At 36.3% G+C, this 13,949-nt stretch overlaps 1 protein-coding gene across 1 annotated transcript in view; it reads right to left on the minus strand.

Moving 5' to 3' along the window:
* Positions 1–747: 747 nt before the first annotated feature.
* The window catches only part of LOC100116508 (integrator complex subunit 3), a 61,917-nt gene continuing 48,715 nt past the window's right edge, over positions 748–13,949 (minus strand). The window contains exon 3 of the mRNA XM_031925579.1: positions 748–957. Coding sequence (XP_031781439.1) covers positions 883–957 — 75 coding nt within the window. The 3' untranslated portion in view covers positions 748–882. The remainder of the gene's footprint in view (positions 958–13,949) is intronic.

Below are 13,949 nucleotides of genomic sequence, written 5' to 3' on the forward strand. Positions count from 1 at the left end.
CATTATACTGTTATTTATGTTATTAGCAGTTGTTGCATGCTATTTCGTTATAAAATATAATATATAACATTTATTTCTATTACATAACCTGTTTAACCAAAATGTACACACACTCGGTATTTTAACATTTTTCGCCTTCTAGGGGTAACATTTTGATTTAGTTTTTTTATATATTCTGTGGGGTTTAAAGAGTTAATATTTTTTTAACTTATATTTTTTGCGCTCTTTATGCAGGTATAGGTTTCATAGGTCCCGTCTTACAGGCAGAAATTCCTTATACACATGGGCACCTCCTTAGGCCTTTTTGAGGATCAGGATAGTAGGTCCTTGTTCTTAAGTGGGTTATCCGATATTCATATGAGGTAGTGAGACTGCCGATCCTCACATACCTATCTGTCGATGCCTAGAGTCCGTAGGGTAAAATTTCCTCTCCAGCTACTGGTACACACGAGCAGCGTCCGTGGCGGGAAAACCATTACAGGGAGTAGAAACGGCTCAAAATCACCTAATAATAGTATGGGTGTTAGTGGGTTGTAACTATGTTTATAAGTGCACCCTTCACTCCCTTTCCAACCCTAACTTCGAAAGTCTCTTAGAACTCGCTCACTAATCTAGCCTGGTTCTGTTTCAAAATATTTAGTTCTATTACATTATTTATATTTTTCAATAGAAATAAGAAAACAGAAAAATTATTTCTCATGCACGTGTCAAAACTTTTCTACAATGATGATTATAAAATATAATGGATATTCAGCTGTTACGACATTTTTATTAAAATTTATTTTAAGCATTTTAGTTTCTTTTATAAATATCAATAATAAAATAGAAAAACAGTCGCCTGTACATGTGTCAAAACGTCACCATCATGTTTGAAAAGATTTTTTAATCACTATCTGAACCTACTGCGTTCACTTTCTTTCTTCTTTTTGCTTGTTTGGGTTTAACAACTTCTTCATCCTGTAATTAAATTAATTATAAATATTTAAATATATCAATAAAAATTGTTTAATATAACAAAATAACGTATAACAAAGATCAAACATAAGTTATTTATAGAGAATGTAATGTTGCTAATTTTTGTATTGTTGTAAAAGTTTGTACCCTCAATATATTTTGTTTAACAAAGATATAAAAAGGCTACGAGGAATAAAAGTCAGATGTACCTAACAGGACTGTATCTATTAATAATTGATAAACAATTTACAAAAACGCACACTACTCTACAATTTAATTAATTCATAGCTCCTCAGGAAAGCATTTTTCACTAGACATAAACAGACTTCTTCTTGTAAAATTTTCTCACTTTTTCAATAAAAATAGCCTTAAAGTCTCTCGCACACACACACACACACACACACACATATATATATATATATATATATATATATATATATATATATATATATATATATATATATATGTGTGTGTGTGTGTGTGTGTGTGCGCGCGTGTGTGTGTTATCTATCTTATAAGCCATTTAAACCTTAATATTGGTGAAAGTAAGAGTTCGATCCGGACTACGACCACCAAAAATTCATAGAGATACCATTTTATAGTGCAACAGTTCCTGCATGGGTCCTAGAATGGCAAAGGTCCTGTATCTTTGGCTAAAAATGAAGATATCCATAAATATGTGCTAAAATGATTAAAAATCATATTTAAAGCCTGTGGCAAAGCTTATGAATTGCTTGGAGCATTCCTAAAAAAATCACAGAGGTAGCAAACATCAAAATAAAAAAAAGTCACCGTAGGAGAATATTGTTCCTTAATGTCCATCATTGACTAAAAATTCGAATCTTAGTGATAAATTATTTAAATACATGTTTGCTTATAGAAATAAATTGCGTCACTTGGATCATCGCAAAAAAATCATAAAACTTGATTTTATTGTTACACTAGGAATGAAGGCGCGCTCTTGATTCTATCTCTGTCAAATAACACTGGTAGAAAATCTATTATAAGTGTTGGGCGGCACACTAACGTCTGCTAATATTTTATAAGCCTGTAACATGTTACTAAATCCCTCAAAACTATTTTTTAATAAATATATTAATAGTGCTCAATGTCGTCATCATTGGTTTGAATAGTGAATTTGAAGAAAAGTTCAGTATAAGAGTCAGTGGGTTTGTCTATCATTCCAATGCCATTTATTTGCATTATAAAAAAGCTATACAACTAAAATTTTACACAGATACTTACTATGCTACCTAGAAAACATGTAACCTACATGATTATGATTTAACTGTTTTCATTCATATTTTCACATCGAGACCCATATGAATTTTTTAATTTAGAGTATAAAATTTTGCTTGTAGACAGTTACACAGAAACTACCATTTCTAGCACATTATATTTCTGGTTTCCAGTGTATTTTTACATGAAAAAAGTGATAAGTATTTTAGCTTTTTTGTCAAGGCATTAATTAGAATGTTGACTTTTAACAGTTGTGAGAGATTTTGAGACCGATACCTGTTTCTCCATTTTTGCATTTTTTCTCATTCGGAAACTAACAGGTCTAGGGAGCTCATATTTTGCATATAGATTTCTTTTGTGATTGTGAAAAGATATTTAAAGTTGAATCGACCTTAACTGAAAAACTTTTGTGTTCGACTACAACACCCATGATAATTATTTAGTTGTATAATATGGGTTTGCATTCACATCAGTGTCGGAGTCGAAATCAGAAGTTTTTCAGTTAAGGTCGATTCAACTTTAAATATCTTTTCACAATCACAAAAGAAATCTATATGCAAAATATGAGCTCCCTAGACCTGTTAGTTTCCGAATGAGAAAAAATGCAAAAATGGAGAAACAGGTATCGGTCTCAAAATCTCTCACAACTGTTAAAAGTCAACATTCTAATTAATGCCTTGACAAAAAAACTAAAATACTTATTACTTTCTCCATGTAAAAATGTGTTAGAAACCAGAAATACAATGTGATAAAGATAGTAGTTTCTGCGTAACTGGTTATGAGTAAAATTTGACCTGCTCAATTAAAAAATTCGCATGAGCCTGGATGTGAAAATATGAACGACAACAGTTAAATCAGATCCATCTAGGTTACATATTTCTAGGTAACATGTCTAGTAGCCTTTTTACAATTCGAAGAGCATTGTATAATGATAGACTTAAACTTACTGACTCGGATACTGAACTTTTCTTTAAATTCACCTCTCAAACCTCACCGAGGGCGACGTTGGGCACAGAGACACGGTATCTTCAAACTTTTTATTCTTTTAATTGAACTTCTCAATGACATTTCAAAAAAAAACTAAATAATTCTCACACATTTTATTACTACTTCAAATAGGGTTAGGGTGCCACTTTTCAATACACATGTTGTAATACTACACACTCTTGGTAATGATTAATTTTTACTAAAATTTCTTGCTAGTTATATTACATATATTTTATCTGTTATCAAGGTTTCCACATTTCATTTTAAACACCTCAAACATTTCTACCAGGGTTATGAGTTATGACTGTTTTGAGGGTTATGAATTTAAAGCGCGGTTCTGATCTCGTTGCCTAGGCAACCAACCAGCAACCAATCAGAATCACGTATAAAATGCTTCATTTTTTAAAGAGAAGAAATATTTCTACTAAAGTCAAGGAATCATAAATATATTATGTCTCTTACAAAAATTAACGTAATTATTCACTGACTTTGAAAAATTATGATCGAGTACGTGATTTGTTATAATTTTTTAGCCGTCAAACACGAGAAGGAGAGCGAGTAGATAAGGTCCCTATCGCTCTAGAGCAACCGCAAACACTGCACGGCACGGCGAGCGACTCACCGCTAGCAATGATTAACTCGACCGATGTGGAGTCGTCTTGCGATGTAGATACTGTAGCCAGCGCTTTAGTAGAGAAGTACCAACGGTGGTTGCTAGCTGTGGAGGTTGGCTAATATAAATGCAGAGGACTCTACGACACCGGAGCCTCGGGCATCGTCCTCGGCCCCACAAGAATATCCCTTGCGGCTTCATTAAATAGGCGCGTCCGACCCCATGTGGGCACCGGAGGAGCTAGAGCAGTCGGCGGTCATTACGTTCCTATAATCGGTAGTGTCAAGTTACCCTTCACGGTAGGAGGACTAACACATTTGATCGACGTTCTTATTTTGAGCGAAATCGATACTGAATGCACCTTGGGTGCAGACTTTGTTTGGGCATTTTCGGCGATGCTTGACCCAGTAACAAATAAGCTGCATCTCAAAGGCACAGATGTTGAGATGCCGGCCGTCCTCTCGTCTGTACGTGCTGAAGAGTTTTTATCGCTTGCCTCCCTTGGAATCGAAGCGATGCATGCATGCGGGAATAATCTGAAGATCTAAGAGTAATTGGTCAAGTCCAGTAGTTATGGTACGGAAGTCCGACGGCAGCTTTCGATTCTGCGTCGACTACCGAAAAGTCAACGCTGTATCAAAAATATCTGCATACCCGCTTCCTTGTATGGATATGATATTGGGAAAAATACAGCATGCGAGATATATAACCGTGCTAGATTGCTCCTGAGCATTTTTACAGATACCCCTTACCGAGCGATCCATTCCGATTACAGCTTTCACTGTACCTGGACTTGGCTTATTCGAATTCGTCAGGATGCCGTACGGCCTGGCAGGCGGACCGGCTACTTTCCAGATGCTGGCTGACAAATTGATCACCCCGGAAATGGAGTCAATTGCTTTCGCATACTTAGACGATATTATCATTGCGACTGATACTTTCTCAGTTCACATCAAATGGCTTACTTTAATCCTGAAGCGGATAAACGAAGCTGGTCTGACCATAAACCGCAAGAAGTCCAAAATTTGTATGTCCGAAGTGCGCTACCTCGGCATGCTCGTGAATTGCGAAGGCTGCCGCCCTGATCCCGAACGAGTCCATCCTATTGTAGAGTACCCAGCCCCCAAGAATCTCAAGCAGCTGCGTAGGTTTCTTGAGATGGCACCATGGTAACGAAAATTTTTAGAAGACTTTGCCACGCTATGTGAACCGCTCACTGCGCTCACCTGTAAGAATGTTAAATACGAGTGGAAAGACGAACAATGGGCAACTTTTGAGCAAGTAAAAGCGCTAATTGAAACCGCCCCAGTTTTAGCAAGGCCTGACTTCGGTGCTCCGTTTATTGTCGAATGTGATGCCAGCGATACAGGGCTTAGAAGCGTTCTCTTGCAGCGCATTGATGACGAGGAGCGCGTACTCTGCTTTTCGAGTCAAGGCTATCGGTGACAGAGCGAGGATGCCTCAGCGTGATTTGGTCTATCGAAAATTCAGACCCTACATCGAAGGCTACCACTTCACAGGTGTGACAGACCACCATAGCCTTGTGTGGCTACAAAACTTAAAACATTCAAATGGAAAATAAGGCCGTTGGTCTCTGCGCCTACAGTCCTATGACTTTGACATCGTGCATCGCAAAAGGAAGGACAACCTGGAAGATTTGAAAGATTTTGGAAGATCACCGGCGGACGGCTTTACCATTATCGCCCCGACCCGACAGTAGATGACTTATTGGGACAAGTTGAGGATGTTTGGAAGCTCGTAGTACCTCGCAAACAGCGCGAGCGGATCCTCGCGGAGTGCCACGATGAGCCCATCTCCGGACATTTCGGGAGGTTTAAGACTCATCAAAGAGCAGCACTCCGGTACTACTGGCCGAATCTATACAAAGATACAGCTAATTTCGGTAGAAGCTGCCAAGTTTGCTAGCAAGTCAAAGTTGAGCAACTTTCTCCTGCAGGACTCATAGGCATACATGTCGTAACGCGCCCCTGGAAAATAGTAGCAGGCGACAGTATGGGACCTGTCCCCCGGTCAACTCAGGGACACGATCATTTGTTAATTTTCATTGACCTATTTACAAGATGGATCGAATGCATACCAATTAGAAAGGCTAATGCAAAAACCAACTAGCGTGAACTAAATCAGCGGATTTTCTTAAGATTCGGAATTCCCGACCGATTCTTATCAGATAATGGTACTCCTTTTAAGAACAAACTCGTCGATAACTTTTTGGAAGCACATGGGATGTACTACGACACGTGCGCTCCTTATTCGCCGAAGTCAAACCCAACCGAGCGAGTAAATCGCACTATCAAAAATATGATCGCCGCGTTCATTGAAACCAAGCATACCACTAGGGACGAGCACATACCAGAGTTCGCGTTCGCGTACAATACCGTTATTCACGAAGCGACTCGCTCTAGTCCAGCCTTCCTCAATTACCTCAAAGAAATCCCAAACCACCATGATTGGCAGGCTCGCATAGAACAATTAGACGACATTTGGCCTAATGCCCTCAAAAATTCGAAAGCGGCCTCGCGTTGGAATGAACTCTTATAAGCCCCAAACAGAACAAGAAGCCGATGTAGGTAAAGTTGCCGTGTGCGATTTAAAGCCATGCCACGACGAAGAGCAGTTTCCAGAGGACGCACCAGAACCGCAAGATGTAGACAGTACAGCGCCAGAACCGCCGACCTCTCACAAGAAAGACGAACACGCAACGATCTCTCAACCTGCGCTGTCGACAGAGGCGACTGCGGGCACTGCACCACAAATTCTAACTTCGGTAGTCCTGAAGCGCAGGGGCAGACCCCGAAATTCTAAGAAGGTAGCGTCAGCGCTGACTGAAACATCGCTTCGGTGTTTGCGCCCCAGAGACAGGCAGAACTAAAATACGCCTTTGATTTTCGTTTATTTCGTTACCAATTTTTTTTTTATTTTTATGTAACTACCTTATTAGATAATAGGGACGAGGAGGCCAATAACTGTCGATTATCTAGTATTTTACTAAATATCCAATAAATCAAAACAATTTTTTTTTACTATTCTAACTAAGACCCTCTATTTTTGTTTGGTCGAGAGAGACTAGTTGATTGAGTTGGTACCCCGTGCTACCAACGTCTAGGGGTAGGGCATATAACGAGTTGATTCTCGTGCACTCGTTATGTTGCAACGGTCCGACTCATGCTAGCGACGCCCGAGTAATGCGCATACAAAAAATATCCCGAAAAGGAAATATATCAAAAAAGCGATCAGCGCCGAACCAATCAGCGAGCAGCAGCGCCGGCGGCCTGGAAAAGGAAGCGGCAGCAGCAGCAGCACCGGCGCACTAGACGGGGAAGCGCACAGCAGTGGTTCGCTGCAGTAGTAACTCCACAGGAAATAAAAGGCGCCTCAGCTCGAACGGACAAAAGCAATACGCTCTCTCTTCAAGTAGAGTTCGGTCAGAGCAATATTTTTGTACACGAGTTAAGGTGCTAGTAATACATCCAGTTCCTTATACTTGCGATTTTAAATTAAATCAAATTTCAAATATAAACGTAGAGAACAATAAATTATATTAAATATTAATATATATATATATATATATATATATATATATATATATATATATATATATATATATATATATATATATATATATATATCTCTCTTTCTTTTACTTTTCTAGCAACTGTGTATTACGACTTCAGGGTCAATAAGTCCTCTGAATGTTAACTATACAACAAACTTTTTGTCAAACGGAAAATTCTAGAGACTCTACGTCTCTGGAGAAAGTTCCAGTTAAGACGAGTATCTCAAACAGCAATACGCCTGTTTGAGTAAAAATCTTAAACACCTTTTTAAACGAATGCAAACATAAACTTCTTTTCAGGTATGAATACAATACGTTAGTCAAGGACAAAAGACTTAGAAATCGCTGCTCATTTTTACTTTCTTATAGTACATAATACTATTACAGGCAATAAGTCCTTTGAAATCAGTTGTACTATAAAATTTTTGTCATACTAGAATATTTCAAGGACACTACGTCTTAGAGAAGATTCTAGATAAGCAGAGTAACTTAAACAGTAATACATCTGTTTAAGTGAAAATCCTAAAATAAAATACAAACATAAAATTTACTTTCAGCTATATTAGTCTTGGCTATAATACGTTAGCCAAGTACAAAATAGTAAGAATAAAAAAGCCACACAACCAAAATTAGTTGTTTTGATCTGGGGTTGAGACACTTATATCCTATAGTATTTTGGCCTGCTGAATCCAAATCTGCGGTCAGTTTGACTCTATCAGGTCAGGATCAAGGTCATTTCAAGGTCAAATCGAGAAAAAGCTACTTAACCCTTTCGTGCACATAAGCGTTACAGCTATGGTGCGGGGAAACTGTTTATATTTCATAGGGTCCCGAGCCGCGCTGAATCCGAATCCGAGGTCAGATTTTGAAAATTTAAGATGGCGGATCCAATATGGCGGACGGGAATGTCAAAAACTCGAGATTTTGTTTTTCAATTTAATCATAATAAAGTACCATACATATAGGTTTTAGGGGTCGCTGAATCCAAATCCGCGCTAAGTTTGACATTATCAGGTCAGGATCAAGGTCATCCCAAGGTCTAATTGAGAAAGAACTATTTAGGCGAAAAAATTCTATACATTTGTACGCTTTTGTACAATCTGTACACATCTGCTCAATTTCAAAAGAGACGTTAAAGCGGGGTAAACCACCATCCATGATTGTCATTTCACTGACCATACATGATAAGCAATTTCTGAATGGATATATATCTATTTATTTTATAAGATTCAACGTTTCTATTGAATAAAAAAATGTTACCGTCGTCATTAGCGTAACCCGATGTACACCACGCGGAGGTTGCACGAGCGGATTTTGTACATCATGTAGCCCTGATAAGGGCTGTTTACTAACGTATATAACGAGTTTCCATCACCTTTATGTCTTGGTGAAAGCGTTCGCCCTGCTCTTCGCTAAAGTCTCCTCGCTAAAGATTTTCTGGAAATTTATCTAGATGGGAATGCAGGAAATGCAATTTTAAATTCATTAAACATCCCAATTTTTTAAAGTCCTTCGCCATTTTAGCCATTTGAAGAAAAGAGAACTCGTTACAGCACCAAAAAAGAAAATGAGTAAAAGACGCTTACATAAACTCTAAAGTTAGTTCTTAAATTTATAAAATTTTGACATATATAAGTTAAAAACATCGTTAATATACGTTAGCAAACAGTCCTTATCAGGGCTACATGATGTACAAAATCTGCTCGTACAACCTCCTCGTGGTGTGCATCGGGTTACGCTAATGACGACGGTAACATTTTTGTATTCAATAGAAACGTTGAATCTTATATATCCATTCAGAAATTGCTTGTCATGTATAGTCAATGAAATGACAATCATGGATGGTGGTTTACCCCGCTTTAACGTCTCTTTTTAAATTGAGCAGATGTGTACAGATTGTACAAAAGCGTACAAATGTATAGAATTTTTTCGCCTAAATAGTTCTTTCTCAATTAGACCTTGGAATGACCTTGATCCTGACCTGATAAAGTTAAACTGACCGCGGATTTGGATTCAGCGACCCCTAAAACCTAAATTTATGATGTTTTTCTCTGCTTAAATGATTTGTTTCTCAATTTGACCTTAAAATGACCTCGATCCTGACCTGATAGAGTCAAACTGACCGCGGATTTGGATTCAGCGACCCCTAAAACCTATATGTAAGGTACTTTATTATGTTTAAGTAGCTTTTTCTCAATTTGACCTTGAAATGACCATGATCCTGACCTGATAGAGTCAAAGTGACCGTAGATTTGGCAGCTAGATTCAGCAGGCCAAAATACTATAGGATATAAGTGTCTCAACCCCAGATCAAAACAATTAATTTTGATTGTGTGGGTGTGTAATTAACTCATAAAATAATAGTATATGGTGCAACTAGAGGGGAAAATAGATTTTTTCTAGCGAGGGTGATGTTATGAGCACGAGTGGGAGTCGAGGGCGCAGTAGGCGTGTTATGTGACGACGTTTCCATTCAAATAAATAACTTTTAAATATATTCAAAATGAACGTTCTACAAACTTTGTTGCATTAAAGTTAGTCACAGAATTCAAGGACACAAAATGATCAAGTGTCGAAAATTCTGCGGCTGTCAACAGTTTTCCCTCGCGCGAAGTGTTGCCTACGTGCGACGCCGACGTTGCGTTTTGCGGCCATAAGACAATGTGAGAGCAACGGAGGAGTCGAAAGTACCTAAGAGAGGAGGACAAATGCCAAACGCTCTCTCACTCCGACAGAGACCGAGCCTAGAGCCATTTTACAGAGTTTCATTATTCAGAGAGAAATAAATTTTATTTAATTGAGTGAAATATAAATTAAGAGTATCAGTATTTAGAGAATATAAATTTATAGAACTGAGACGACGGTCCCACCTGATAGGTAAACGAGCAGTTACGGATAGTATTTACTATGTCAAAGTGTACCTAGGCATATATAAGGAACTCTCCCTGGTAGAAATCTTGAGCAACAAAATTTGAAAATCAGTCATCGTGTTCAAAATTACTTGTAACTTTTAAAAGTCAAAATTCTTAATAATGCATTAAGAAAAAAGGCAAAGTTATTATAACTTTCTACATATATACATACACTATAAACCAGAAATACAAGTGGCTAGAATTATTAGATCCTCTGGAACAAGCCTAACAAGAAATGTCATCCGCCAAATCCAAAATTTCTCATAGCCCTCGAGCTGACAATTCCAACCAGGACATTTATGCAAAAACTGATACGGTGACTAATTTCTAAATAGTTTAACGAATATCTATACAAAAATTCAGATATCTAGCTTTTATATAACACAGATGGAATAGTAATAATGAACTTGGACGTCGACTACTAAGACTCACTCCCATTTAACTTAAGTCACCAACATAACCAAGATTTAGAATAATGTTTGATATCACTTAATTGAAAAATAATCAATAAAAATATAAGCCTTCATTGATAAATCATTTTCATCTTATATTGAATAAGTGTTATTATACTGCATCATAATAACCTCAAAAGGTTATGTTATATGCGCGCGCATGCAAATTCGGCTTCCCGAGTTGTTGCCAAGTTTTTTTGATATTTGTGAGAAACAATTCATCTGACTAGTTTAACTCATAAATTTTCCACCAGTGCTGCTGCAAGACGTAAATACTTGCTCTCTGACTGCTACTCTAGGAGTTAGGATGAATGATCCATCTCATCCTCTTGTCTGATCTTCCTAGTACTTAGTATGCAACGAGTAAAGCGCTCTCGACGGGTACTATGGGGGATTTCCCCTCTCACGTTAGTTTATAAGAATCAGATAATTCGTTGTAAATCAATTGAATTTAATATAAGTATACTTTCTTTAATATGAATCTTATATTATTACTAGCAGGGCATTCCTGACGTCGCTTGGTTGATTAGGTATATGTATTTATATTTATAGCTCTAAAGAAAATTAAAAAGTAATACGATAATAATAATGACTATACAAAATTAAGAGGTTACGCTATTAAAAATTTCAATGAATTTTCAATAACAAAATTGGATGCCATGTTCGATTTCGATTTCGATGAATCAGCAATTATGGTGAATGATTTAAGTAGCATGAGTGAAATATGTAAATTCTGTAATGCTAAACATTTCAAATTTGAAATATTATGTGCTAAGAAGTTTTCTTATTGTTGTAATAGTGGAAACGTTGTATTATCTGACAATATCGCTTATCCTTAACGTTTAAAAGAATTAGTTTCTGGAAATACTAACGAAAGTAAACACTTTTTAAATAGTATTAGACAATATAATAATAGACTTGCCTTTGCAAGTTTTGGAGCTAGATTTTACACTCTTTTCGGGAAAGGCCCTTAATTTATTCTAATAAGTGGTCGAATTGTTCACAATATTTATACCTTACATCCAGACGAAAACAAAGCCAGAAGATATATGCAACTGTACATCATTGATAATGAAATTGCCTCGCAATCACGATTACAAACTAATGTGTCATGTTCTTTAATGCTCTTTAAATATAGTTATAAGAGGCATCATTGTGCATTTATAAAAATGAGTCAAGGTAATAATGAAAACAAATGTGAAGAAAAAAATTTCAACTACGATAAAATAAAGCAATGTTTAAGTACAAAATATGTAAGCCCTCAAGAAGCAATGTATCGTCTACTACAATATGCAATGTACGTTTTATCACACGTAATTTACAGATTAGCTGTACATTTAAAAAATGAACAGTTTGTAATCTTGAAGGAAGGATCAGAAGAAGAGTTCATTAATAAAAACACAACTTTGACTGCATGGTTTGAACTAAATGCAAACGATCCACAAGCTAGACAGTACTTGTATGTTGATATACGATATTTTTACGTTTTCAATGAAAAACCATAAAATGGACACCAAGAAAAAGAGTTTCAAATCCAATTATAAATAGAATATACTTTGTAAATGCAAAGGATCGTGAAAGATTTTTTTAAAGATTATTATTATTACATGTAAAAGGGGCTCAATCTTATAATGAATTAAAAACATTGGAAAATGTTACATACGCAACATTTCATGAAGTAGTTGTCGCTAGAAAATTAATAACCACCGATGACGAATGGGAAGAATGCTTGAACAAAGCAATTAAGGTTGAATTTCCTAAAACTCTGTGTAACCTGTTTGGTTATATATGCGTATTTCATAACCCAGTAAATGTTAAAGAATTATTTGAAAAATAAGAAGCATATTTTTACAGTCCATTGTTAACTAAAGAAATACGTGAAAATATCTCACTGAAACATATCAATTCTATTTTAACAAGTCACGGGTATACACTGACTGATTTTGATTTACCTAAATTTAGTGAGGATGTTAAAGCCCATGCTAAGACTGGTTGAGATAGCGACAAACAAACTGTGCTATCCTTTGCATAAGTGAAAAATAAAATATACGTATTTTTTCTTATGTCATTTGCAATTGTTTATAACAAATTATTTAAACAAATTAAAAAAAAAATTTATAATTTTCAAAATCTAAATGCGGGAATCGATTCTGGAGGTAAAATCGCGACGAAAACCTATATAACACTTTTTTGTCAGAGTTCAATTTGTTAGTGTAATGTAGGAATAAACAATTGCATGTTGGGGAGAAAAAGTGACCATGTCAAGTCCCAAGCAAAATCTATCTGGAATAGCAAAAAACAAACTGTGCCATCCTTTGCATAGCTGAAAAATAAAACATACGTATTTTTTCTTATGTCATTTGCAATTGTTTATAACAAATTATTTAAACAAATTACAAAAAAATTCATAATTTTCAAAATCTGAATGCGGAAATCGATTCTGGGGGTAAAATTGAGACGAAAACCCATATAACACTTTTCTGTCAGAGGCCAATTAGTTATTGTAATGTAGGAAGAAACATTCGGCCTCCTGAGAGTGTTTCAAAAAATCGTATAGAATGAAGCTAATTATTGTATTTATCCATCAATATTCACAAGAATTATTGTAAATATGTTCGGTGGGATTGAATTATTGTTCATTGCCGTGTCCTACTTTATGACTTTTGCAAACAGGTATAGAACATTTCTCACAATACCATTCTGTTCTTGTTCGACATGTTGAAATTCCACATTTCCTAAGACTTCCATGATTCATCACTTGTTCTTGGGATGAAGGTTCACTCTGTTCCTGTCGTTTGGGGGGACGTTTGGAAGATAACTTGTCAATATAATATTCACAAACATCTTGAACAATATCTTTGGAACCTTTTTTTTCGTCTGGATGTAACTTATTGTAAATCACTGTAGCGTTTGCTAAGGATGCTTGGATGAGTTGTAATACAAGGCACCATGTCCATTTCTTACTTCGAATTGTAGGCATCAAAGCATTACAGTGTTGATCATGTAGATCGACGCCACCCATGTGTTGATTATACATAGAGAAACAATGAGGAAAAAGAATAGATTTTTTCGATGATTCCTGCCATCTCTGCATTTCAACTTTTGGTTCATTCCCATATTTCGAAGAGAGAATCGATACTGGCTTTGAGTCCATAACTGTAATATAATTCAATTTTGAATTCACTTCATGCATTGAAATAGTGTATCCTCTTTCAGCT

Source organism: Nasonia vitripennis (genome assembly GCF_009193385.2).
Source record: "Nasonia vitripennis strain AsymCx chromosome 3 unlocalized genomic scaffold, Nvit_psr_1.1 chr3_random0001, whole genome shotgun sequence".
Taxonomy (NCBI): domain Eukaryota; kingdom Metazoa; phylum Arthropoda; class Insecta; order Hymenoptera; family Pteromalidae; genus Nasonia; species Nasonia vitripennis.